The sequence below is a fragment of the Hypanus sabinus genome, chromosome 13 (genome assembly GCF_030144855.1).
Source record: "Hypanus sabinus isolate sHypSab1 chromosome 13, sHypSab1.hap1, whole genome shotgun sequence".
NCBI classification, from domain to species: domain Eukaryota; kingdom Metazoa; phylum Chordata; class Chondrichthyes; order Myliobatiformes; family Dasyatidae; genus Hypanus; species Hypanus sabinus.
In genome coordinates this window covers 100,309,868-100,337,776 of record NC_082718.1, presented here as the reverse complement: position 1 = coordinate 100,337,776, position 27,909 = coordinate 100,309,868, and the positions used below count along the sequence as shown (strand labels likewise).

At 37.8% G+C, this 27,909-nt stretch overlaps 1 protein-coding gene across 2 annotated transcripts in view; it reads left to right on the top strand.

Annotated features, from left to right (window-relative positions):
* The window catches only part of LOC132404207 (mediator of RNA polymerase II transcription subunit 13-like), a 201,915-nt gene extending 174,390 nt beyond the window's left edge, over positions 1-27,525 (top strand). For both annotated transcript variants that reach the window (XM_059988297.1, XM_059988296.1), the window contains exons 18-31: positions 5,642-5,818; positions 8,099-8,322; positions 8,517-8,709; positions 9,002-9,461; positions 10,238-10,457; positions 10,687-10,875; positions 11,518-11,741; positions 13,594-13,736; positions 18,894-19,052; positions 19,539-19,706; positions 20,798-20,946; positions 24,365-24,538; positions 25,833-25,939; positions 26,025-27,525. In XM_059988297.1, the coding sequence (XP_059844280.1) occupies positions 5,642-5,818; positions 8,099-8,322; positions 8,517-8,709; positions 9,002-9,461; positions 10,238-10,457; positions 10,687-10,875; positions 11,518-11,741; positions 13,594-13,736; positions 18,894-19,052; positions 19,539-19,706; positions 20,798-20,946; positions 24,365-24,538; positions 25,833-25,939; positions 26,025-26,157 (2,720 nt within the window). In that variant the 3' untranslated portion in view covers positions 26,158-27,525. The remainder of the gene's footprint in view (positions 1-5,641; positions 5,819-8,098; positions 8,323-8,516; positions 8,710-9,001; positions 9,462-10,237; positions 10,458-10,686; positions 10,876-11,517; positions 11,742-13,593; positions 13,737-18,893; positions 19,053-19,538; positions 19,707-20,797; positions 20,947-24,364; positions 24,539-25,832; positions 25,940-26,024) is intronic.
* The last annotated feature ends 384 nt before the right edge of the window (positions 27,526-27,909 follow it).

Here is a 27,909-nt window from a genome sequence, read left to right as displayed (position 1 = left end):
CTGCAATTTTTCTTTTGTATCTATATCCTTCCTTGGGCAGAGCAATCAGATCTGTACACAATATCATTATATTCTTTCAGACAAAAAGTATTAGGACCAAGATCAGCAGTCATCTTGTTGAATGATGGAGCAAGCTTCCTCTACTATTGCATTCTTATCCTTTTCATTTAACTGGGGCATTTTAGATTCATCAGATTAGTTTTCAGATAAGTTACATTGAACAGCTTACTGAGGGATGAAGCAATACCTTAGGGTTACCAGTTATTTATAATCTTTCCTCCACACGTTCTTAAACTTGAATTGGTGTTTTCCCCCACTTACAACCATGTGCACAACGTTGCAAGCTTCTGAAATTGTGAATCTATACCATCGTTCACTAGGAAAATATCATGAAAGGCAGTGACACACACAAAATCCAGGAGGAACTTAGCATAATGCTCAGACAGCACTTATGATGGGAATAAACAGTTGACATTTTGAGACCCTTCAGGACTGGAAAGGAAGGGGAAGATGTCAGAATAAGAAGATGGGGTAGGCAGAGGAGTACAAGCTGGCATATGGTAGGTGAAACCAGATCGGGGGGTGGGGAGGTGGGAAAGAAATATGAAGCAAGAAGCTGGGAAGTGGTAAGTGGAAGAAGGAAAATGATAGGAGAGAAAGTGGATAATGAGAGAAAGGAGAGGAGGAGGGGCACCAGAGGAAGCTGAAGGGTAGGTGAGGTAAAGAGAAGGGGGGGGGGAGAAATTACCAGAAGTTAGATAAATCATTGTTTGTGCCATCAGCTTGTCAGCTGCCCAGATAGATATAAGTTTTTGCTTCTCCAACCTGATTGTGATTTCATTGTGACATTAGAGGGGGCCATGGACCAGTATGTTGGAATGGGAAGTCAAATTGAAATGGGTGACCTCCAGAAAATCCCACCTTTTGTGGCAAATGGAGCAAATGTGCTCAATGAAACAGTCACCAGTTTATGACAGGTTTCATCGATGTAGAGTGGACTGCACTGGAAGCACCAGATACAATAATGACCTTGACGGATTCACAGGTGAAGTGTCTGGAAGGACTGTTTGAGGTCCTGAATGGTGATTAAGGAGGAGGTATAGAGGCAGGTGTAGTACTTGTCCTGCTTGCATGGAAAAGTGTCAGGAGGGAGATTAGTGGGGTAGGATAAATGGACAAGGGAGTTGTGTAGAGAGCTCCGGCAAATGGGGGAGTGGTGTGGAGGAAGGGAGGAGAGATGTGCTTTGTGGTAGCATCTGGTTGTAGATGGTGGAAGTTGCAGAAGTTACATGTGCTGGATATGGAAGTTCATGGGTTGGTAGATAAGAACAAGGGGAACTCTAGCCCTGTTAATGGCAACGGAAGGATGGGGTGAGGGCAGGTGTGTAAGAGATGGAGGAGATGTGGGTGAGGGTGGCATCAAATATAGTGGAATTACCTCTTCCACTTATCACCCCCCCACCCCATTTTGTACTTCATTCCCCCTTCCCCACCCACCTGGTACTTAAGTCCTGTTATGCACTGGCCTGTATTATTTTATTGAGTTCTAATATGTAAGGAGAAATTTCATAGTGTTCTGCTTCTCCTTTACTAGAACGGAAGAAAGCTTGCACTCTGTAACTTAGTTTTTACATCTGTTAGAAAATTTGTTTCCAACAAGTGGGAGTTTATTTAAACTCATGAAACTTTCCACCAACTTGTATGTTGAAATCAAAAATTGATTTTATGTGTTGAAGAGCATTGTTTATTTCATCTGTTTCTTGTCTAATCATCCCTAGCGTCTCAGGGTGTATCCTGTTAATCTCTCAATGTATTTTGATGATTTCTGAATTATATTGTAATTCCTTGATACTTTGCTTTTTTGCTGGGTCTGATCAGAAGTTTGAATTTTAGTTGGGATTTGGTGAGTGTTAAGCTTATAACTAAGTCGCTTGGCGGGTAATTGGGACTGAGTTATGGATCAGTGGTAATCTCATTCAATGGTAAAATTCAAAAGTAGATTGAATGACCACCAGAGAATGCAGATGCAGGAGTCTGAAGTGACGAACAATCTTAAGGAGAAACTCACAGGTCGATGAAATGAGTTTTGGTGTCCTGATGCAGAGTTTCAACTTAAAACATTGACAGTTCCTTTCCCCTCACAGGGGCTGCTTGTCCCGCTGAGTTCTACCAGCAGCTTGTTTATTGGATTACTTTTTCCAAGTTTTGCAGCACCCTTTTAAAACATGCCTGGTACAGTACATTATGTTGCAACATGGAAGCAGCTCTATCAGTGTAGTTGTACATCTTGGAAACGGGCTCTTTGGCCCATGCATCTATGCTCGTCGTCATGCCTTTCTACATTAATCTCCCTTGCTGGATTCAGTATCGCATTATGTCTTGCTCATTCAGGCATCTATAAAGTTGACTCTTAAATGTTGTCCAATAGAAATTATCTATTTCTAGACTTGTGTAATCCTTCCATAATTTTAAACACTTAAATTCTTCATTACTACTTGGCTTTTATATCCATTGCTACTTCTGGGTGGGGCAGGGGAATATATTGACTCTGTCTTCACCTTATCACAACATTTTTCCTTTGAGCCTTTGATACGTTATGAATCTTTATTTTGAAATCCTTGGCACTGTTTACTTACACTCAGCATTGTTTTCATCCTGTTTGGTTTCTGCTCCCTCAATATTCCAACCTTTAATCTTCTCCAGTAAATGGCAACTTTTCATTGCTTTACTCCTTTACTCTATATACCAACTATATATTCTTCACTTAACCATGTTGCTTGTCTCAAGGAAGTTTAAATATCATATTTGCCAATCGATATTTTTGTCTTCACTTCATCTACGTATTATCATCCTTAAAAGTCTAGGATACAAGGGCTTAATCTGTGTTTGAATAAAAGACACCTTTTTCATTTCCTTGTTTTGTTTAATTATATATTTAAGAAATATTTCTGTTCTTTGATTATAGAACATGTATTTCCTGGATTTTTAGTTCTGATTTGCTTCTTATTCTGCATTTTCCGATTGTAACTTGCATCGTGCTTTATTTAAATATTAGCATTTTTATTTTGTTAATAATTCTCTTTATAAGCTTGGAAAATTGGTGCTATTCTGGCAGTTTTTCCAGACTTGTGGCCAGATGTTATTCCAGTTCATATCCAACATGCCTTTTGAACACTACAATATAATAAATTAGCAATGGAGGCTAGTAGTTTAAAGGCTTCATGGGAACCATCAAGCAATTGGATAACAGACTATCAGAGCTATTTTTGTAACTTGTATCAGTTTTTCAAAGCAGTGCATCATAAAACTAGATGCTTTATCAATGGATTAAAATTCTTAAAAAGGTTTTGTCCACAGCCTCCCCTCATCTATTCTGATGTATTAACTTGGTAGTTTCATCCCAGTTGCATTAGCTAATCCTAGGTGCAAAACTGTTAATAGCATGTCAACAGTTTAAATTTTACACAAACAATGGGGAAAAAGAGCTCTGATCTCCTTTTGAAATTTCATGGTTGACAGAGAAATGGTTGATTCAGAAATGGTACAGCAGAACAAAGCTAAAGTATCAATCTGGTAATTATTGAATGCTTGCCAAAAAAGCCAAAGAAAATCTTTCTTCTCCCTTGTGATTTCATTCTCACCTGGTGATTCCTTACTGCAACATTTTATTTAATTTATTCCTTCCTTCGACAGAAGTGTGTGCTTCTAGGAAATTTAATATTCTTCCTCAAGTGCAGAATAGATTATTTTTTTGAAAATTTTAAAAAATCTAAAAGACTTACAGAAGCTGGAAATCTCAAATTAAGAACTCTGCAAGTTAGACATCAACAATGGAAAGACAGTCTATGCTTGGGTCTGTACCAGAAGAGGCCATTATAAAAGGTCACAGACCTGAATCATTGACTATTTCTCTGTCCACAGTTGCCTGACTGACTGCATGTTTTGTTTAGGTCTGTAAGGTGTGTACACTCACGCACATCTATATGTCACACAGTGGGTAATAGTGAAGGTCATGATCAAGAAAATAAAGTAGTTTTGTAAAATAAATAATACAGATTATAATATTAAACTGTCATTTATTTGTAATCTCACTTGTCTCATTGAACTCCCTGGAGTCCAGTGAGAACTCAGGCAATGAATCCAAAGACTTCAAGATGGCAGATGGCCAGGGCCAGCGTAGAATATGTATTTGCCCAAATTTAACTGGTTCCTCTGTCTTCTGTCCACCAAGAGAAGTAAAAATTGCCCTGTTAACCTTCAGAGCTCACGCACTTCAAATGTGAGACTGTTTACATCAACTGCCCTGCTTTTGTCTGTATTCCACTCCATGGATTCCAAGTGGCTTCTTGCTGACTGTGTGGGGGAAATAGTTCCAGGTGCCGCAACATGTTCCACAAATAATGGATGCAATTGGTCAGTTCAGAATGGTGAAACAAGAATTAGAAACACAAAAGCAGTTGGTTCAGGCGTCATCTGTAGAAAGCAAAAATGTTTGAACTGAATCTATAACCACCTTTTTATCAGATCTGAAAATATAAAAGAGAAATTACACAAAAATGGTAAAAGTAGAAGAGAAAATAAAGCTGGATCTCCAATGGGGTAGAGACCAGGAACAATTGAATGGCATATGGTAATATAAAAGTTACAAGGGGGATTGTAAATATGAGGAAATGAATGAAGTCTGGATTCGCCAGAAAGAGGAAATGTGGGTGAGGGAGGGTGAAGTATTGTTGGGAATCAGAGCTTTATGGCTGAAATTGCTGATTTTCTGAAATTGTCAAATTCTTTGCCAAGTCTGAAAGGCTATAATCTGCCTTGTTGAAATATAAGCTGTGCTATTTCTTAAACTTGGATTCAGCTTCATTAGAGCTGCATTGGCAATCAAATACACAGATAAGAATAGGATGGGCAATTAAAATGGCAGATAACCAGAAGGTGTTTCATCTTTTCCTTCAATATACACTTACATTCTCATGAACTTACCTACTCCATTGTAAGAGATGCTAAATCTTTCATGCTACCTTTTCTTATCATGTCAGCCCATCCAGAAATCTGAACACACTCCATGCAAAAACATCTTTGTGCTTCTTGCAAGTGAGTCTAAAAAGCATGTTGTGTTTGAAGTCTGAGATGGAAATGTTGCAGGGTTGAGTTGGTTATACTGTTCATCCATTTAGAGTCTTGGACCAGTTTGGTCAAAATTGGAAGAACTAATCTGTTGAAGAGAATTTTAAGACAGGAGTCTTAAAATAATAAAAGTATACAGTATATGAAAATTTCGGTGGATGAATCCAATTGAAATTCCTTTAATTCTGCTCATCCAGAACATGAGATATTGCAAGAGGCTGTATCAGAGTTTTCTGACTTGGTATCATTTCATTCAAAACCACTGTGTGTGAAAACCTGATGGAGACTATTTTTGGGTACTTATTGCATTTAAGAGCTTAAAAGGAAAATATTTTGGGAATTTGGGTAGGTACTTTCTAAAACTGAAGGAATCAGAAGAGGCATGTTTATTTTGAGGAATGGAAAGTGGTAAATATGCTTCACCCTTCCAGTGAGAAAACATTACTTCATTTCCAATTACTGACAGCAGATAGGATCTTTAATTTATTGCAATAACACAGTTTCTTATCTCCAGTTCTGGATGTAAGCATCCTTTCATCCCAAGACGTGGTCCGTATGCTGCTATCACTGCAGCCTTTTCTACAAGATGCCATTCAGAAGAAACGGACAGGAAGGACATGGGAAAACATCCAACATGTGCAAGGACCTCTCACTTGGCAACAGTTCCACAAGATAGGCAGAGGATCCTATGGTAAACCCCTATTCTGATATTCATACATTGTCCTGAAATTAATTTTCAGCTCTTTTATTTCTTCAGTTACCTAGCGAACATCAACATGATGTGCACTACTCAACTGTTCAAATGTTACAGTGCTTGTTTACCTAGTAGGATGGGATGTATTGTTGCATAGATCACCAAATTTATGGTGCTGTTGTCATTATCTTGTGCATTTTTAAGGCAGGCGTAGGGAGAATTACATTGCTGTACCCAAACCTAAAATAAAGATAAAGATGTTCAGACTTGACATGATTAAAGTTGTGAAGGAAGGGATTCATTTCATTTTATGGAAAATTAGCATTGATACTGTGATAGAAATATTGAAGGTGAGGGTAGCTGTGCTGGACTCTGTGGGTAAAGCATAACCATATCTGTAAATAAAATTCAAATGATTAATGTTGGGGGAAGCAGGTTCTAGAAATTACAGAAGTAGAACAAGAAAACTTATTCAGGGAAGGATTATTAAGCAAAGAAAAGCAAAAATTACAATGCAAGATGGGAAAGCTATAATGTCAAGATTTTACAAATTGAGGTACTCATTAAAATACCTTAAAGAATAATAGTAATATATGATACAGGGTTCCAGTGGATAGAATTAAAAAGTAAAAGCTAGTTTTCTTTTACCATACAGTTCAATTAAATGATACAAGTTAAAAGGTTAATAGCTTACAAGGATGCAATAGAGGAATGGCAGACTAATTTGATAGTTCAATGAATTGAAAAGAAGGCCTGGAATAATCATGGTAGATTTCAACAACTTTTTCCCCAATTCCACCAAAATGGAATCATAAAAAGCAAGAAAAACAATATATTTTTTTCTCACTTGCTATCTAAGATGCATGGGGCAAAAAATAATAGATACCAGAGCAAAAAAAGGGTATGTAAAAGAACAATTTATAACACCAGAAGGTTCAATGTAAGTATCAGGAAAGATGTGACAACAGAGATTAAAGTACTATGATGTAAAAAGAGAAAATTAAAGAATGAGAGTGGAAGTAAAAATGAAGTGGAAAATCATGAACAAAACAAATGACAGCTGTTTGAAAAGGTATTCAATGTTCAAAGAAAATTGCACCCTAAAATCCACTAATTAATACGTTCATTATGCAGCATTATATTTGAATTTTGAAAGAGGAAATTGAATCCAAAAAGGCATTGAAGTAGCACTGTATGAAAAGCAATAGAAAAAGAAAGACCAATTTGAAGGAAAATCATCAGAAGGACAGAAATTGTCATTATATGTTTAAAATGAGAATTAACTATTAAAACATGGTGTAGACACGTTAAAAGAAAAGCTGAAGAATAGATAAAAAGGATAAATCTCCAACTTATTTCCCGTGCTCTGAAAGGAAAGACTAAATTCTGCAATTTTCTCCCTTGCCAATACTTTGTAATCTGGCTTGTTTTCTGCTTCCTCAATATCACAACACTTAATTTTCTCCAACAGGGAGGAGCAACTTTTCGTTGTTCTACCTTTTGCGCAATATACCAAATATACATTCTCTAGTCAACATGAGGAAATCTGCAGATGCTGGAAATTCAAGCAATACATACAAAATGCTGGTGGAACGCAGCAGATCAGGCAGCATCTACAGGAAGAAGCACAGATGATGTTTCAGGCCGAGTCAGGACTATTGAAAGGTCTCGGCCCGAAACGTCGATTGTGCTTCTTCCTACAGATGCTGCCTGGCCTGCTGCGTTCCACCAGCATTTTGTGTGTGTTGCTATTCTCTGGTCAATTCTGTTTGTTGCTCCCTCAAGGAATTCTGAAGTATAAACATGATCGCCTTTGGAGAGAAAAATGGGAAATCATCCTACACATAAAAAAATGTGGGTTGGATGAACTGAAGAATCTCCGATACTAATTGTGTCATTAATGACACCACTGTTGGCAACAAAGCAGGAATTTTAAGTGCAACTGTTGTGATAGACTTGCTTTAGTATTGTTATACTACAGTAACTGTTGTCCATGGTTTGATACTGATCTCCATGTAATTAAAAAAAAGTTCAGTGCCAGAACTGAGTTATTTGGAATATTAAATGGTTTATAGATTTTTTGTAATATTCTACAGCTCTAATTAATCATGTGACAACCAGCCACATTATTTAATAGCTTATCTAAATTGGGTAAAAGCGTTTCTAATTGCGGTTCTGTGCTTTTTCTAATGTACAAAGTCCAGGAGTATGAAAGTTTGTATTTGTATCATTGTATTATCTCAAGGGTTTAATGTGTAGCACAATCTTTTTGTTTAGGTTCAGAAGAATCACCAGAGCCTCTTCCTATCCCTACACTGCTGCTGGGTTATGATAAAGACTTCCTGATGATCTCCCCCTTTGCACTGCCCTTTTGGGAGAAGCTGCTTCTGGAACCATATGGTTCTCAGCGTGACGTAGCCTACATTGTGGTTTGTCCAGAAAATGAGGCCTTGCTCACTGGAGCCAAAAATTTCTTCAGGGATCTTAGTGCAGTATACGAGGTCAGAATAAATGCTTACCAGTATAAAATATTATACATGAATACAAAATAAATATTAAGTTGCAATTTTAATTATTGCTAGTGAGTTAGTTACAGAACACCTGTAACTTCAAGAAAATATATAAATTGAAACCTAGTGACTGAAATTATAATCAATGTTTGCTAATCAACTTGAGTACATTTTTATTTTAACAGACCTGCAGACTTGGTGAGCATAGACCCATCTGCAAAGTATTGAGAGATGGAATCATGCGGGTTGGTAAGAGTTCTGCAAAAAAGCTGGCGGATGAATCAGTTGATGATTGGTTCTCTCAAACCTGGGTTAATGATGAGAGTGACAATCTTGCCAAGTTGAAGCTCTATGCTCAAGTTTGCCGCCACCACTTGGGTAAGTTTTAAAATTAGAATAACATTTTTCTGGGAAGGCTGGGCAGTACATTCCTCAAAGAATGTCAATTTCAGCATTTGTAATTCATTGATTTCAATTGCATTTGTCTGATGGAATGTTAATTGAATTGTGTTGTATCTGTTAAAATGAATTATAAATGTTTTTTCCAAGCAATATGCTTCTGTTTAAAATCCAGAATTGGTGTAAGTGTGTTTGTACATGTAGTGAAACACTGAGAGGTAGTTATTCAGATTCACTTAATTAAATATTTCATTTACTCCCATATATCTAGCACCTTACCTGGCTACACTTCAGCTGGATAACAGCTTGCTGATTCCACCAAAGCACCAGCCAACTGCATCATCTGGCACCCAGGGACAGACGACAACTGGAGCTAGTGGGCCATCATCAGGAACCGGGGGTACTTCTGCACCAGTGACAACTGGTACGACAGTTACTTCCACAATCAGCACTGGCAGTAGCACTGCAACAACTGGCAGCTCTGGTGTAGGAAGTGGGTCAACAGGGACCTGCTGCACTTCTACCTCCACCACTACCACCACAACCACGACCACTACCCCCGTTTTGCATCAGACAGGAACAACCTCATCCACTTCAGGATTTAGTGGTACTACTTCAGTTCCAAGTGGTAGTTCAGGCACTAATACAGAGAGATCTCAAGGGAGTACGCCTAGCACAAGTGGAGATTCAGATGCCCAAAACTCAGCGCAGCAGCAAGAAGTGCAAGACAGGTATGTATGAGGTAAAATTGACATTAAAGAAGGTTACATTTCATTATCATGAGATTTTTCTTATTTTAAAAACAAACATTGCTTGGACTTTTGCAGTTGCAACTCTCTTAATCAACATAGTTGGTACTTTTTACAAAATAACTATTACATAAAAATGGTGAATTTTTTTTAAACAACACACAAAATGCTGGTGGAACACAGCAGGCCAAGCAGCATCTATAGGGAGAAACACTGTCGACGTTTCGGGCCTTCGTCTCATCCACCAGCATTTTGTGTGTGTTGCTTGAATTTCCAGCATCTGCAGATTTCTTCGTGTTTGCTTTTTAAGATTTTTTTTTAGGCAAGTGATACATTCACAAATTTTAACTGCACTCAAAGTTACTGGCCACTTTGACTATTAGAGGTAACCTGTTAAACTGTTAGAAACACTTTAAGAGATTACACAATGTCAAATTGGTTGTGAAATTCCAATAATGGCCTTCATTAATCCTTAAATTAGGCACATTATCAGATCCTCCAGCCTGAAAACAAGTGTTGAGCAGACTGAGATAGTATCTGACTTCTTGCAGACTGGAGAGATGGAGAAGGATGAGGACAAAACAAATCCGGGCAAAGTAATAAAGTTTTGTCTGCTGTTTGGCTATGGTTGTGTTCTGGTAGCAAAAGTTTTTCATGTGATGTGTGCATAAAATGCATGGGGTAAAATGTGTTGAAAAGTGCACATAAAATAATTGATGAGTGATTATATTTCACATCAGTATGTTTCTATATTACAGTACTACAGAAAGAGACCGGATAGGAATTCCAACAGAACCCGAGTCAGCTGACAGCAATGCATATCCCCCAGCTGTCGTCATTTATCTTGTTGATCCTTTTACCTATTCCTTAGACGAAGAGTCATCTTTTACAAGTGGATCATTGCTAGGTCTGTTACGGTGCTACCTGGCGATGCTGGATAATCTGCCAGAGCATATGAGGAATGCATTCACTGTCCAGGTAATTCAAAGTAAAATTGTACTGTAATTTGAAATTAAGTGTTTCAGAGCACCTCAATTATTGTTTTATTCTGAAACTTACATTCTTCATTCTGCGTAGAATTTTCCTCCTATTTTATAATAGTCATGCTTGATTAATTGACATGCATCTGCTTTTAAAAAAAAATTGCATTGAAGCTGTTACCTCACAATGTGATGCATAGAAGGGTGAAACCTTTGTTTTGTTGCAGATTGTGCCTTGCCAGTATCTACTACAACCAGTGAAAGATGATCACAGTTTCTATATACAGCACTTAAAATCACTGGCATTTTCAGTTTACACTCAATGCAGACGGCCACTTCCCACACAGATCCACATTAAATCACTAACTGGCTTTGGTCCTGCTTCCACAATAGAAATGACTCTTAGGCATTCAGAGGTGCGTATTAGTTTGTAATTTTCATTGGTAATTATTGGTTTGCACTAAGTTTTGCACATCTATCCTTGTTTGGTGCATTATATGCAATTTAAATAGTCTTTGTGGCAAAGTCACATCATTTTAAATAATGTTTACTATTGTTCTAATCTTCTCATGAGCTTTGGAATTCACTTCCTTTTACTTGTGTTCAGTGCCTTGCTTTTTGCACTTAAAGCTTCAGGTCATTTTGTGTGCTCCTTTGTCTCAAGTACTTTATTCTTTTGTTTTGTCATAAGTAAATATCTATGGTTTCTTAAAAAAAGGTGGTTGAAGATTTTACTTTTCTGATTTCACATTCTTCCCTGATTTATTTTCTTTTAATTATAGTATTGTGGACTTTTGGTATTTATAGTTTAATTGCATTCATTTACTGTAGCACAAGGGAATGTATTCATCATTTGCTTTATAATCAATTGATCAGATCGTGATTAAGGTTATCAAATTGCTTCATGCCCTCGTTCATTGTTTGCTTAAATATCCACAGTAAAATGGCTTATATTCTCATTAACTTGCTTTTTTATAAAGAATCTAGTCTTCTTCAATTTTTTGGCTTTTATAGAATTTTTCTTATGTCAAATTGTAAGTTTGTTTTTCCTTTTCTAGCGCCCCCACCCTATCCAAGTATACTCACCTCCTTGTATCTTGGCACCGATCAAGGACAAGCAAACAGAACTAGGTGAAACATTTGGAGAGGCAAGTCAGAAGTACAATGTGCTTTTCGTAGGATATTGTTTATCTCATGATCAGAGGTGGCTTTTGGCATCCTGTACAGATCTTCATGGGGAATTACTGGAGACATGCATCTTAAACATTGATGTACCTAACAGGTAAGAATTTAAGTTCAAAATGATTATTACCCTGAAAATAATTTCTTGCTGACACATCCCATGCACATCAGAACTTGATTTTTGTTTAGGCTGAAAGTAACCTTGACAAAAATAGAAAAGAGATTGGCATTTTTTTTCTTTGAAAGAATTTAATAAAGTAGAAATATTTTCAACTAAGCTTTATAAAGTAATTGTAATTCAATGCTGAATATACACTATCTGTAATTTGAGAAATGAGCTGTTACGACAATGATGAGATGGCCACAGAGAGAACGTGTAAGGGTTTGAGATTTTGTCAGGCAAATAACCTTTTCCTCAATGTTAACAAAACAAAGGAGGTGGTTATCGTCTTCAAGAGAACTTGCAGCACTCACCTTTGCATCAGCAGCATAGCAGTGGAAACTATGTGCAGTTTTATATTCCTGGAAGTCCACATCTCATCCAGCCTCTCGTGGTCCCAGAGCACATTCTACACAATCAGGAAAGCTTGCTGAAGAGAGCTGGAAAATGCACATCTACTGTATACTCATGTTATTCTACAGCTGTGCAGTAGTGAACATACTAAACAAGCTGCATAGTATGGAAACTGTACTGCGGGAACAGGAAGGCTCCCCATCAGGTAGTCAAAGCTACCCAGTGAATCACCGGCACCAGTTTACATGCCATCAAGGTCATACATACAGAAAGGGCCAATAACATCACAAAGGATCCCACCCACCCTGCTCATGCACGGTTTGGATTACTCCCATTGTGGAAGAGGCTATGTAGCATCCACGCCAGAAACACCAGACTCATAAACAACCACTTTCCCCAAGAAGCAAGGCTGATCAATATCTCTAGCCACTAGCCCACCCCTCCACACCCCCAACCACCACTATTTAATCATTTCCTCTCAGTCACCTTGTGTGTAGATATCCCTGTGCCTAGTGCCATTCTTGAACATACAATCAAGCTATGTATATAATCTATCTGATGTATTATATTTATCATGTTTGTTTATTATTATTGTTATTTATCTTGTGTTTTTTGTGCTGCATCAGATCCTTTACACTTGTGGACTGGAAATTACAGTAAACAATCTTCAACCTTCACTCTGAGAACAATATTCTTATTTACCTACACAAACTTGTATCTCTGAGTTTTGATCAAGAAAATCCATTTTCATATTTTTATTGAAATATTTTAAATCTAATATTAGGAAATGATAAAATCATATTGCCAGCCTCTGTTTTTACACCTATGCAAAATGTGCTGCACAAGTGTAGGCTCTTTGGCATTCCAGGTTTGTGCTGATGATGCAAATCTAATTAAATTTCATGTCTAAATATAGACATGAATATGTCTAAATATACAGGACTAGAGATTATGCATTGTTTTACCTTGTTTACTGTAATAAGAATCCTACTATTTGCATAAGATCAATTTAACTGCATTCTGTAGAAAAAGTTATTAACAGTCAAAAACCTAGCTACTTGTATGTTTAAAATTGTATGATTTGGCAAAAAAGGATGGCCTTTCTAAATTGCTCTATTGAGCGACCACTTGATTACGGACATTGAATGTTCAAAAATTTAAAAATCCAATTAGTATTTATTCCTGATGGGAATGAATGACATTGATGGCAGTTTGAGCTTTATCTGTGTTTATGAATAGTTAATAGCAAATATGGCAGTTATTAATACCAATTACTGCTGTTGTGAATTTAGTTATTTAAACTACATTCTAAGTATTGATGAGAAATGAGACAAGTATGTGCAATACCATATTTCAAAGTTTCCTCTATCTGAAAAATGGAACATAATACAGAAAGCATCTTTATTTGTCCAGGAGTTAAGAGCATTAATTTTTTCAGGTCAAGGAGAAGTAAAGTGCCTGTCCGCAAAATGAGTTTGCAGAAGCTCTGGGAGTGGTGTGTTGGAATAATGCAAATGACATCAGTGCCGTGGAGAATTGTGATGGGAAGACTTGGAAGAGTGGGACACGGAGAGCTCAAAGGTTGACATTTTTGATTTAAAATAATTATTCATTCAAAAGTACTGTAAAACTTAGAAATATTCAAAACTGTCAGACATCTTATTTCTTGATATACAGTCATATGACATGTTTTGCAAAATGAACAAAAGCTTTGTTGAACTCATAGCCTCAAAGCATTTATCTAGTCTGTTACGTAACCCAAGTGTTAATTGAAAGATTGCCATTTATTGAAATATCTTATATTTTTAGTTTATCAAAATTAATGGAGAATACATTACAATAGCTGAAGGTTCAACGAGCATTTTGAGCAAAGTTACTTTAAACTGAACTATTTTATTAAAACATATGGAATAATGTATTAAAGGTCTATGAATAATTGATTAGAAAGGCATTATAGGAACCCAACCCCAGGTGCTGTTGCAGAATACAGATACTTGTGATATACTCCATAGAAATTCCCTGATCTTATCACATTGCCTTGGAATGCATGTAGTCAGAGAGAAAAAGAGCATGTAAACAAGGATATTGTGGTTAGAGTGTATCAATGTAACAGACTCAACATCACATTCCTTAACTGTTTCAGGAAATGGTTTATGTGAATATATGAAAAGTGGGGAGAGTATGCTATATAAAGCAATTGTTTGCATTGGAGCTAATGCTTCAGAATGGGATTTCTAGTACTGTACATGACTGGTCTCAATACATATCAGGATATGCCTTTCCTATCTGGGAACTAAGGGAACATTCTTTTAAGGAATTGTTTTAAACAAAGCATGTAGAACATAGAACAAACTGCACAGCACAGGAAGAGGCCTTCTAACTCAGTGTTGTACTCAGTGTAGTTTAAATTTCTAATCAAATGCCCAGCTAAACTAATCCCATCTGCCTACACAATGTCCAGATCCATCCATTTCTAGCACATTCATGTATCTATCTGAGAATTTGTTGAATACCTCTATCATATTTGCTTTCACCAATATCCAACCAGTGCATTCCAGGTATCTGCCACTTTCTCGGTTTAAAGAACTGCTTTCTCACTTCAAATGCATGCCCTCTAATAGTAGACATTTCATTCTGGGAGTAAAAGATACCAGCTGTCCGCTCTATCTATGCTTCTCATCTTTTAAACCTCTATCAGGTCTTTCCTTGGCCGCAATTGCTTTAGAGAGAACAACCCAAGTTTGTCCAACCTCTCCAAATCCAGGAGGCATCCTGGTAGGCATCTTTCAAAGCCTCCACATCCTTCCTACAACGGGGCAAAGAGAACTGAAGCAATACTCCAAATGTGGTCTAACTAGATTATAAAGTTGCAACATAATTTTTTGACTCTTGAGCTCAGTTCCTCAACGCACAAAGGCAAGCATACTATAAACTTGCCATTAGCCACTTTTGGGAAACAACGAACTTGGACACCAAGTTACTTCTGCATATTAACACTGTTAAGAGTCTTTCCATTAGAAATGCATTATCTTTACATGAACTCTGAATTCTATCTGAATCACATTGTATTTAATTTGGCTTTTTTTGACGCTGATCAACAGAAAAAAGACTTGTGTTAAAGTGAAAGCATCTGTACAAAGTGATCTAAATTAATTACAAATAGAATACACAATGATTGATTGCATAGTATTCACCCCCTTCAAGTCAGTATTTAATAGATGCACCTTCATCAGCAATTACAGCCTTGAGTCTGTGTGGATAGTCTCTATCAGCTTTGCAATCTGGATACTGCAATTTTTCCCCATTCTTCTTTAGAAAACCGCTCAAGCTCTGTCAGATTGCATAGGGGTCATGAGTGAACAGCCCTTTTCAAGTCCAGCCACAAATTCTCAATTGGATTGAGGTCTGATTGGCCACTCCAGGACACTAACTTTGGTGTTTTTAAGCCATTTCTTTGTAGCTTTGACTTTATGCTTGGGGCCATTGTTTTGCTAGAAAACAAATCTTCTCCCAAGTTTCAGTTCTCTTGAAGACTGTACCAGGTTTTCCTCCAGGATTTCCCTGTATTTGGCTGCATTCATTTTACCCTTGACCTTCACAAGTCTTCCAGGGCCTGCTGCAGTGAAGCTTCCCCCAGCATGATGCAGCCACGCCCATGCTTCAGGGTGGGAATGGTGTGTTTTTGATGATGTGTACTGTTTGGCTTACGCCAAACATAGTGTTCAGTTTTATGGCCAAAAAGCTTAATTTTGGTTTCATCAGACCAATGAAACTTCTTCCAGCTGAACTCAGAGTCTTCCATATGCCTTCTAGAAACTTTTGCTGAGATTTCATGTGAGGTTATCTTTGGCATTCTCCCTTAGAGATGCGACTGGTGGAGCACCCAGGCAACAGTTGTTGTATACACAGTCTCTCCTATCTCAGACCCTGAAGCTTTTTCTAACTCCTCCAGAGTTGTCTTAGGTCTCTTGGTGGCCTCCCTCATCAGTTCCCTTCTTGCACAGTCATTCAGCTTTTGAGGATAGCCAGCTATAGGCAGAATTACAGCTGTGCTGTATTCTTTCCATTTCTTGACGATTGACTTAACTACTCCAAGGGATATTCAGTGACTTGGAAATGTTCTCGTATCCATCTCCTAACTTGTCCTTTACAATAACCTTCTGTGGAGTTGCCTGGAGTGTCCTTTTGTCTTCATGGTGTAGGTTATACCAGGATACTGATGCCTCAGCAGTTGGACCTTCCAGATAAAGATGTAATTTTTTTTACTACATTCAATTGAAATGCCTTGACTGCACACAGTGATCTCCATTTAACTCATTATGTGACTTTTAAAACCAATTGGTTGCACCAGTGATGACTTGGTGTGTCATATTAAAGAGGGTGAATACTTATGCAATCAATTATTTTGTGTTTGATATTTGTAATTAATTTAGAAAATATTGTAGAGATCTGTTTTCACTTTGACACGAAACTCTTTATCTTTTGTTCGGTGTCAAAAAAAAAAGCCAAATCAAATCCAGTGTAATTCAATTTTGTAAAACAATACAACATGAAAACTTCCAAGGGGTTGAATGCTTTTTATAAGTACTGTATATTTGTAAGGGAATTGAAAGTTGTTGAGATCGAGAGCATGTGAAGTGTTGCAGATGTAGGTGGGAAGGGACTGAACAAAGGGGATGATAGAATGGAGTTCCAGTATGCACACAGGGGTTTAGTGGGACAGGAGCAGGCAGACATTATGGGTCTATCCGGATAGTCAGGTTTGTGGCTCTTGGGGAGGAGATGGAAACAAGTAGGGGAAGGGAACAATGAGTTTGGCAGAGAATTAAGTTAGTGATGCGGGAAACAATTGTTTGATCGTCCGAAGTAGTGACCTTGTCAAGGGGTCAATAAGAGAAGGTATCCGAAAGTTGCTGCCTGGCCTCAGTAAGATAAATGTCATCTGCTGCAACAGCAGGTTGTCTGCGGGTTTGATTGTATGTTTGGGATTGGTGCAGAGAGAGTGGGGGCTGGTGCATTCCAAGGGATTAAGGTTCGAGGAAGAGAGAGAAATGCTGAAGTTGAGCTGGTTGATGTCTCATTGGCAACTGGAGATAAAAAGATCAAGAGCAGGCAGAGAACTAGAGTGGGATGCCCAAGAAAAGGAGGCGGGTTGGAAATGGGATAAGGGACAATTGGTGCAAAGTTGGAAATTCTTGCCAAAGAAGTGTGCTCGGAGGCAGAAGCAACAAAAGAAGTGCTTGTTGCAGGTGAAAAGCAATAAAGGAAAGACCCTTGATAAGGACAGAACGTCCCGCCTCAGAGAGGGGATGGTTGGAAGGATAAGTGAAGGCATGGCAAGGCTTAGACTTAGGATCAGAATGAGGAGGAGAGTTGGTGGTGTCAACAGACGGGAGAGTGTTGTGATGTTCAGGGAAGTTAGGGTGCAAGAAAGATGGATGCTCTGAGGACCCAAGGGATGATGGGGGAACCTGAGAGACCCGTGGTTGGAGAGCGGTGTCTGGGAAAGGATAGCCTGGGGGCCAAGCAGTAGTGAGGAAGGTCTGAGTCTGGAGGTGGTAGTAGCCAATGTGCAGGCTGGAACCAGAACTGAAGGCCATGTAATTCATGGTTGTCATTGGAACCAGCAATGACGACAGTGGGATCCATGGTCTGGTGCTGCCCAATACATAAACAGAGAGAGAGAAAGCCAAAGTAAGTCCCATCGGTCACTACTCTATCTTACATGGGCAGGCCAGTTCTGAATTCAAATGACCAATTCACTTGTGGGTCCAAGGCTCCTTAATCTTCTGGATGAGCCTCCCATAAGGGACCTTTTCAACCATCCTACTGAAATCCACATAGACAACACCCACAGCTCTACCTTCAGCAATCACCTCTGTCATCACCTTAAAGTTAAACCAAGTTAGTAAGGCACAAGTTATTTATTTAGATATACAACCCCTTCTGGCCTAATGAGCTGGGCTTCCCAGCAACCCACCTTTAACCCTAGCATAATCACTGAGAAATTTACAATGACTAGTTTTAACCTACTAACCAGTGGATCTTTGGACTGTGGAAGGAAACCCACATGTTCACAGGAAGAGCATGCAACTCGCCCCGCATGGTCAAGTTGACTGGCCCTAAATAGGCTGTAGTTGTCCACTTGCTTATAAATTCTATCCCCAAGAATCTTCGTCGATCAAAAGGACATTACCTCCTCTTTTATCTTGAAATGCCCCAGCAAATTAGCAGAGCTTCACATTGATCTCCTAGTTCTCCACATCTTCCTCCTTCGTAAATGCAAAGTACATTTAGGATCTTGCCTAAATCATTCACCTCTAAACACATTACCTCCTTTATACTTGAAAGGTCTACTCGCTTCCTCGTGATTTATGTATAAATGTCTTGGTATTCTCTTTAATCCTACTTTCCAAGGACTTTTCCTGGTCCTTCCTGCCTTTTCTAATACTGTCTTGAGTTCTTTTCTGATCTCTATAATCCTTGAGGCCTTTATTTGATTTCAGCTTGCTAAACCTTACATATTTCCTTTTTCTTCTTGATTAAGTTCACCACCTCTCTCAACATCCAAGGTTCTCTTATCTTGCCGTCCTTGTACTACTTTCCTTACTGGAATCTGTCTGTCCTGTACTGTATGTAGTAACTAGCAATTTAGACCAATTACATTTTTATAACAAAGCCCCCCCACCCTGATAGAAGCTTCTCTTCATTAAAACATAAATCATATCTTTTCCTCAGATTGGAGTATCCTCATTGGACGGCGCTCACTGCAGTCTACGAGTAAACAGTTGAAGGAGACATGCGCAATGTGTGGTATATCTGCTGCAGACTCTCCCACAATTCTCAGTGCCTGCTTGGTTGCCTTGGAGCCACAGGGTTCATTTGTTGTAATGCCAGGTAATAATTTTTTGAGAAATCTTTTTAAATACAGGTATGCATCATTTAACGACCCTGATACATTCCACGGAACCTGACGTTGTTCTATATGGATGTTGTGCGAACACCGCATTATATACTTGGTGAACCTATATCAAATATCGCTGTACTGTACCCTTATTGACTAGCCAAGAACTTACACTAAAACTGCATATTGTATGCTATAATACATACATACAAAATAATTTTTAAGTTTTATTATTATTTAACATTTTAATTTTTTTCACTTTTTGAACTTTTATGTAGACAAGTTTTGGTTGGTTATGTCACTACGTCACGCTCTCCGATCAGGACGACGGACGTATATGGGATCAGACGTCCGACTGGACGTTAAGCGGCGCACACCTGTATTTCATGAATGTATATTTAGTAGTTTACCTGCAAATTAATAAACTTTTATCCCTAAGTTAAACTCTGACAGTTATTTGATTTCTGGATCTCTTTAAGATGCTGTCACAATGGGTTCTGTATTTGGACGTGGCACAGCTCTCAATTTGCAAACATCTCAGCTAAACACCCCACAAGATGCATCCTGTACTCACATTCTGGTTTTCCCAACATCTGCTGCTACAGTTGTTGCCAATACTGAAGCTCTGGAAGGCCTTGGTAACCAAGGTGAGCATTTTATGATTTTTATTCATTCTTTTTCTAAGCACAGACATATTTAGATTCAGAAATTAGAAGCAATGTTTATCTAGTTTAACTTGAGGGAATAAAGTGCTGTGTTTGTAGCTGCTCCATAATCAGTGGGTGAGAATTGCCTTTTCCACATATCTGTAGATGCATTTTCTTCAGACTGTCTAAGATATCACTTAAACTCTACTAGCCAATCTCGGGAAAATGGTTTTTATTAAAACCAGAGAGCAGAAACAAAATTTGAGAATATTTTATCAGTTTACCAGCTTGGAAAATGTATCAGGACAGTTTGGCAAACAAGCCATGTTATTTATGTTTGATCAGTTCATAGGAGCTCATTATCTCACTGGTGCTTGGTCTGTAGTTAATAGTAGCCCCTTTTAGAGCTGATTCAATTAGCACTGTTGTTCCTGAGTGAACATTGAAATATCAGTGTGTTCTTTGCAATTGGAGTGAAGAGGTTTATGAACTAAGCTATGGAATGTAAAAGCAGGAAGCTTTTTGATTCTTGATTAATCATTGGTTCCACCTCATTTTACAAAGAATAAACAGACGACCTTTAAAAGTGCAGAAATAGTTTACAGGTTTTCAAGGACTTACAAAAGATTAGAAAATTCAGTGTAGATTCTGTTGGGATAGTGAATATTGAACTCTCATGTCATTATCAAAACACCTGAGGTTTGACCGAGCATTTCTCTTCTCTAAATAAAGTGACTAACCTGTTTCAATCATTTGTAGAATTCCTCAAAGGTAAAAGGATTTCCCCCCCCCCCCCCCAACTAAGTTGGAAGAATCTGGATCACTGTAAATGAAAAGTTTGAGAAAGTTGATTTTAGAAGAAAACTTCGAAAGGATTAGGTCAGGTGATTGAGGGTAAGAATATACATCAGGAATATGGAAGTTAAGTCATTAATGCACATATTGCATGAAATATGTGAAAACACAGAAAATCAACCTTCAAGGGAAGTTGAGCATGGAGCGGCTATGTTTAGAACAGTCGGTCTCTTGGCTATTTTGCATTTGCTTTGTGCAAAAATGTTTATATTAAAATTTTGTTTTTGCTGAAACAGATGGTATAGGAATTTTGGACGAGGATATTTTTGCTGAAGACTTTGATAATGATATCCGGATACTAATAACTGGTAATCTCACCTCTCCTGATTCACCAACTGGCATCGGTGCAAGTTCACATTTTCAGCACAGCAGTGAAGCTGGCAGGGTAAGGTGGAAATAATCAAATTATACGCAAAACTTTAGAGGTTGGAAGGAGAAATACTAATTGTAATATCTACTGTTTACAAAATTGATAAGCTAAATGAGCAGGAAAGGTTGAAATAAATGGATAGTGTTGAGACTGTGTTTAGTTCAATTTAGCAGGATTGGCAAAATTGGGTAGGCCAGATTATGGCCTATCAGCAACCATTGCCTATGTTCAGTTTTCTCCTGACCTGATGGGCCATATCCAGAGAGTTTATTATTCTTTCCCTCTGCAACAAAGGGTCAACAACATAATTTATTATTGACAAGTAACTCTCTTGACAACTACTAAATCTAGGACTAGACCTCTACTGACTAAAAGCTTGAAATGACACTGATTTCAGAGACATTTTAAAGTATGATAATTTAAGTGAACAGTTTTTATAAAGTTATTTAAAGCACAATAATGTTTTAAAATTGAAGCAAAAATAATGATGTTGCTTTCTCATGCTTAAACTCCAAATCTACATTGAAATCAGAGGGGTGTCTGATTTTGTGTCAAGTCTGATCTGACAAGATCTAAGCAGTGATTTCCCCAAGGAATTACTGTATCAGAATGAACTGACAGATTCATTACAAAAGACAATAGGCAATAGGTGCAGAAGTAGACCATTCGGCCCCTCGAGTCTGCACCGCCATTCTGAGATCATGGCTGATCATTCACTATCAATACCCAGTCAATTACAACAGTATATCTCAAAATCATGGCTATTTATACCTTTGACAGACTATAAAGCTATCTGGCCCATAGTTTGAGAAGCTTTGGAAATATTATTGCATAGAGAGATCTGGGAATATTGGTACTTAAAATGCCGGTGTAATTCTGCAATTGTTTATCAGTATAGGTTTCATTCCTTAACTATAGAAAATCAAAGGGTAAACAGTCAATGTTTTGGGCCAAGAACTTTCTTCAGGATTTCAAGTCCTCAAGAAGGGTCTTGATGCTGCCTGGGCCTCCTGCCACCAGCAGATTTTCTTGTATTTGCCTCCATGACAAAATTTGCATTTCTACAATGAATTTACTACAACAGAATTTTAGAAAGAAGGACCTGAAGTCATAGAGCAATTCAGCACAGTAACAGGCCCTTCAGTACAACTGATCTCTGCTTGACCATAGCATCCAATTTGCTTGTCCCACTTCCCCACTTTTGGCCCATTACCCTCTGAGCCCTTCCCCTTTATGTATTTATCCAAATGTTTAAATGTTTCAATTGTATCTGACTCAACCACTTCCTCTGGCAGTTTATTCCAGGTACTCGCTGCCCTCCCTATAAAGAAGTTATAATCAGGTCTCTTTTAAATTTCTCCCTTCTTATCCTGTATCTGTGTCCTTTAGTTTTGGACTCCCAGCCCTTGCAAAGAGACTGTGAGAGTCCATCCTTCCTAGTAGGTTCCTTATAACAATCCGTGAGGAAACTGTTCAGGATGCACTGCACATGTTCTGCCCCATCTAGACCCTTAGCACTTGGATTGCCCACTCGACACCTGGACAATTGAAATGTCCCACTAGCACTATCGTGCTGTTTTCACAACTTCATGCAATTTCTCAACATATCTGCTCTTTAAGTTTCTACTGACAAATGGAAGGTCCATACCACAGTCCTAGCAAGGCGACAATCTCTATCTTATTTCTAAGTTCCACTCAAATGCCCTTGTTAAATGATTCCTGAGCATCCACTTTAATCACTGCTGTAATGTCCTCCCTTATTAAAAAGACAACACTTCCCCCCCCCACCCCAATTCACTTTTATCTGTTGCACCTGAAGCACCAATGTCCCAGAACATTGAACTGCCAGTTCTGTCGGTCTCTCAGCCACGTTTGTTATGGCCACAATATTCCCAGTCCCAAGAGGAAATACATTCCCATAGTTCATCAGTTTTATCTGTTAATCTACCTGTATTGAAATTGATGTAGTTTTTATGCAGTGGACCTCTCTGCCCTTTAACTGTAATCATGGCTATCCTGATTACTAGGTTTACACTTTTTGATTGCTGCACATGTGCCTGACTTTGCTCTCTTGAGTCCCACCTCCCTGATGGCAAACGCAAATTTCTCCAGAAAGATACTGGTCTTCTCTGGTTTGTCCAACCTGCCCCTCTTGTACAGGTGATCTCTGCTGCAGAAGAAATCCCAATTGTTCAAGAATTGAACCCCTGCACCAGCACTTCAGCCTCATCTCCTTTCTATTCCTGGACTCACTAGCACTTGGCACTAGGAGTAATCCAGAGAACACTACCCTCAAGGTCATGTATTTTAATTTATTACCCAACTCCCAAAGCTCATTCTGCTGAACCTCTGGCTTTTCACCCTTCCCCTTGAGAATTTTCTGCAGCTACTCAGATGTCCTGACTATTGAGTCTGCTATCACTGTTGCTCCCTCTGAGCCTCAGTGCCAGAGTCCCAGTGACTTGACTATTGTCAAAGGAACATTCCCCTGAACAGTGAGGGGAATGGCAGCAGGTCAGATTTCCCTCCAACTTTTACATGTTCAGGTGTTATTCATCTTTAATTTACTCCTCTCACAGAATTAGTCCCCTTTATCATGTTCTTTCAGACAGTCCATCTACTAATTTTGCCATTCAGCCATTCATCAATGATCTTCTCACAGACCTCTTGCTTTTGATTCTGTCCTCCCTTGTATTAAAACATTACAGATATTGGAAATTTAGGGAAAAATGCATAAATTGCTGGATATAATCAGGTCATGCAGCATCTGTTGGGAGAGAAAATGAATTAACATTTCAGCTCAAACATTCATCACAACTGGGAAGTTTGGTGAACTTAACCCATGTCTTTCTTTTCCCCAGTTCTGAAGAAAAGTCATCAACCTGAACACAAGCGTTTTTTTTCCTACAGATGCTGCCTGTGTATTTCCAGCATTTTCTGTTTCAAATCATTTCAAACTCCAGGCATTTTAACTCCAGCTATCTACACACACAGAAGAAAAACTGTTTTACTTTAAATCACATGTACGATATAGTTAATGTTCAGTTATTATTTGGTATATAAGTGTATGGAAGTTGGTCATTCAGTTGCCATTTCAGAATGTTATTATACAGTAGTGTTCTGGTGAAGACTATGTGATTGTACATGATATAATGATGGACTGTCTTTATAATGATTAACTCAGATATTTGGGGAGGGGTGAGTGAATTGCATGCTTGCCAAGTCACATTTTATGTTAATATCTCGAAGGAGATTTGCACTTGTGACGAAGCACCCACTTACATTGCTTCATTGCATCTGGTTAAAAGATTAATTTTGTTGTGCAATTCCTTTATAAATCTAAAATCCAATTAGTGAATCATAGGATAATAATGCTATATTTGACACAATGAACATTTTGGCTGCTGCAAATGTATATTTGGTCTTATTATAGGGTCAAGGTGGTGAGCGGCTACTCTCCACTGAAGCTCATGAGGAAGTTGCAAATGTACTCCAGCAACCACTTGCTCTTGGATATTTTGTATCAACTGCTAAAGCTGAGAACCTTCCTCAATGGTTTTGGTCTGCCTGCCCTCATGCTCAAAATCAATGTCCTTTGTTTTTAAAGGCAAGTTCATTTCATCAATTGTTTTATCTATCAGTCCATCATTGTTGTAGATAAGACTATTGTGAGTATGCACGTCGGGCAAATTTAGGCTATCATAATGCTGGAACATTAATTGTCACTTAATTGGAGTATTTCCACATATGGGTACTCTGAATTTCTTGATGCTTACGTAATTCCATAATTTTTCCATTCTGTCATGTAAAGATGGAAACCTGTAATGGTTTCCATTGAGGAGCTGGGTGTGAATAAGGGTCACTTTGTAACTTTTTGTGTCCTCCAAGAATCCCCTGTTACCCTTGCGTTGCCCCTCATCACATAACTTTAAAAGCATTCTTGTGAACTTCCCATTATTTCCAGATCCCCTGTACATTGTCTCTAAAATTATCAGACTGCTTGTTCCACAATCAATATTGGATGAATCAAAGGTTTATTGGGCTTCAGTCCCCATCAGAAACCCTTTATCCACCATCCCTCTGCCTATTGCTGTGTGGTGATACAGTTTAAAAAATATTCCCACTTTAAATTTCACTAGTTTTAAAACTTTTACGTTGCCTCACTCAATCCTGCCTTCACCTGCAAAGTCCTCCACTCCTGTAATGTTATGCAAATTTGGAACACTTCCAACTCTAGCTGAGCAATCATTATCCATATTTAATCCCACCACCATTTTGCAGCTCTGTCCTTTGCTGGCAAGGCCTTGCCCTTTGGAATCCTGAAACCTGTTTCTGCCTCTACCCTTTCCTCTTAAGGCATTCCTCAAATTCGACCTCTTTGACCAGCTCTTGGACATATGATTGTGTATCCTTGAATATGGCTTAGTCTTAAGTTTTGTTAATTAATGTTACTTTAAAGTGCCCTGTGGGAGATTTTGCTTTAAGTGTTATATAAATAAATTGATGACTTGAGGTGCCAGGCATTCACTGACAGATCTCTATGTAACAACCACAAAATTAAATGCATTTACAGTCCTTGGAAGCAATACATGTCCTTGCATTTCATTAGAAGAAATGTGCATGAGTGTTTGGGAACTGGCTTTCTGTCTGTTTTTCTTGGATTTCTTGTACATGCTGCTGTACTAAATACTGAGATGACTTGCATCGGAATATAAACAAAACTTGAATGCGTTTGGGGGATTTTGTTATATAGGGTCCAAAGCTACCAGTAGTTGAAGAATTACCCAGAACAATGCACAATCTATTGGAAAATGAACTGGCAATAAAATTAAACATGTTTTTCGATGTATTTATAGTCTTTGACCTGACCTTGTTAAAATGTTGCTTATTATTTGCATTAGGCCTCTTTGCATCACCATGTCTCCCTGGCACAATCTGATGAACTACTTCCTGGCAAGCACACTCATCCTCACCCTCTGGATTCCAATCGAACTTCGGATGTTTTGAGGTTTATGTCAACATGCTATTACTTTTTGATTTTTCCCATTTAATTAAAATTGAAAGGGATACTTACTTTTCTTTTTCTTCTTTAGGTTTGTGCTGGAACAGTATAATGCCTTATCATGGCTCAACTGTAACCCTGCCACGCAAGATCGCCAGTCCTGTCTACCAGTCCACTTTGTGGTGCTTACTCAAATGTACAATGCCATTATGAATTTACTTTGAAACCGCAAATTGTGTTATACATAGACCCACTCACTTTCTTGATGAAGGACACGATGCATCATCAGCTATTTATCAGTGATCTGAAGATGTTGTAAGGAAAAATATCAAACTTCCATTTCAAGACAATTAAATTCATTCCACGTCCAATTCTTTACAATGTGTGAGCATTAACATGCAGAGCACTTTTCTTTGATACTGCTGCATCAATGGTCTACATTATACAGCTCTTCCACATTAGTAACTGTTTTGGAAATTTTATGTTACAGCTTCAAAAACTATACTTGTCATCATTGCTAAAACAGAATTTATTTTTCATGATAAATTGTACATTCTTAAAAACACAGTATTGTGAAATCGGGGAAATATAGTGGGGGAATATCAACTAGCTAGTGCTTGTAAATGATATTTTATTGTGCATTTGAGTCGCCTTTGGTGACTTTCTTTGTATTGTAGATATAAACCAGATATATCAAAACAGTTTGTATCTATTGTGTACAGTGTAAAATTGACAAATTGCAGTACTATTTTTTCTTAATCAGAAAAATTTCACAAGGCCTTTTGAAGAGGAAAATCAAGATTGTAAAATTGTATAAAAAGTTAACTTGGTGAAAATTGTAAGTAGAAGTTTGTAATTTTTTCCATTTTATTGTCATTCTCCCTCCCAGAATTCATCAGACTGTAGATGAAAATGGGTGTTTCAATTTAAAGGCCATTTTTATCTAAGACTTTACTGATGAAGATAAATGCTCGTCTTCATATTTTTGGAGGTGCAAATTCAGCCCTCTGACATTTTATTTAAGTTTTAAGTTAAAAGATTCTGGTGAAGTAATATTTATAGGTTTTTGTGCAAAAAATTAAATAAATGGCAATAGATAAAATCCTATATTATGTACTTCAATGTGAGAAAGTTGTATGTATATTTCCCGTGGATATGCATATTTTAGTTGTGGATTTTTAAAAGTTTGAGCATACAAGCCCCAGTTGAACATCAGAATCTATTTACAGAAGATTTTCATTTTTCTTCTGTTGGAAGGCATTCAAGGTTCAGAAATGGCATACCAAAAAGTTTGTCTACTGATAACCTGGGTTTGCTAGCATGCTTGTATGTATATTTCAGAACATTTTTAAATGTAACAGCTGTACATTTCACGCCAATATGAAGTTTTTTCTTCTGAGCATTTTGCTGTGGGCTTCTTTTATATAAAATAAAATAAGTGAAGTTCATTTTAATTCTGTATTGCTGAAACAAATACACTAAAAGCGAGTTTGATAAAACTGCAGGCATTTTAATGTCATTCATATATCTTGTGGATGAGAGCTATACTTTTACACACTTTTTTAGATTAATAAATTATTAAATTATCGAAATGCAATCTCTGGGTACATTTCCTTATGGTAAATTTTGAAAGAATGCACAACTCAAGGAAGAGATTAGAAACTTCATATTGTTTTATACAATAACATTGTGGTTGGAACCGTCAAAGAAAAGAGTGTGTTACTATTGCAATCAAGTCTGCTCCTTTCACAGGATGTCGTTAGTATCCTTCAGCTCTTCAGAGAAATGCTTTATCTTCTGTTACGCAATCTCTATTCAAAATCAGTAGGGAAATTAGGAGTATTTTGAGCTAGTTTCTTTAAATCTTTTGCAAAGTGTATCAATGTTAAGAAAAGTATAAAATAGAAGGAAATTAAATTGCTTTTTGACAATTATTCATCTTCCTTCATCATAGTACTGATTCCCTTCCACATACT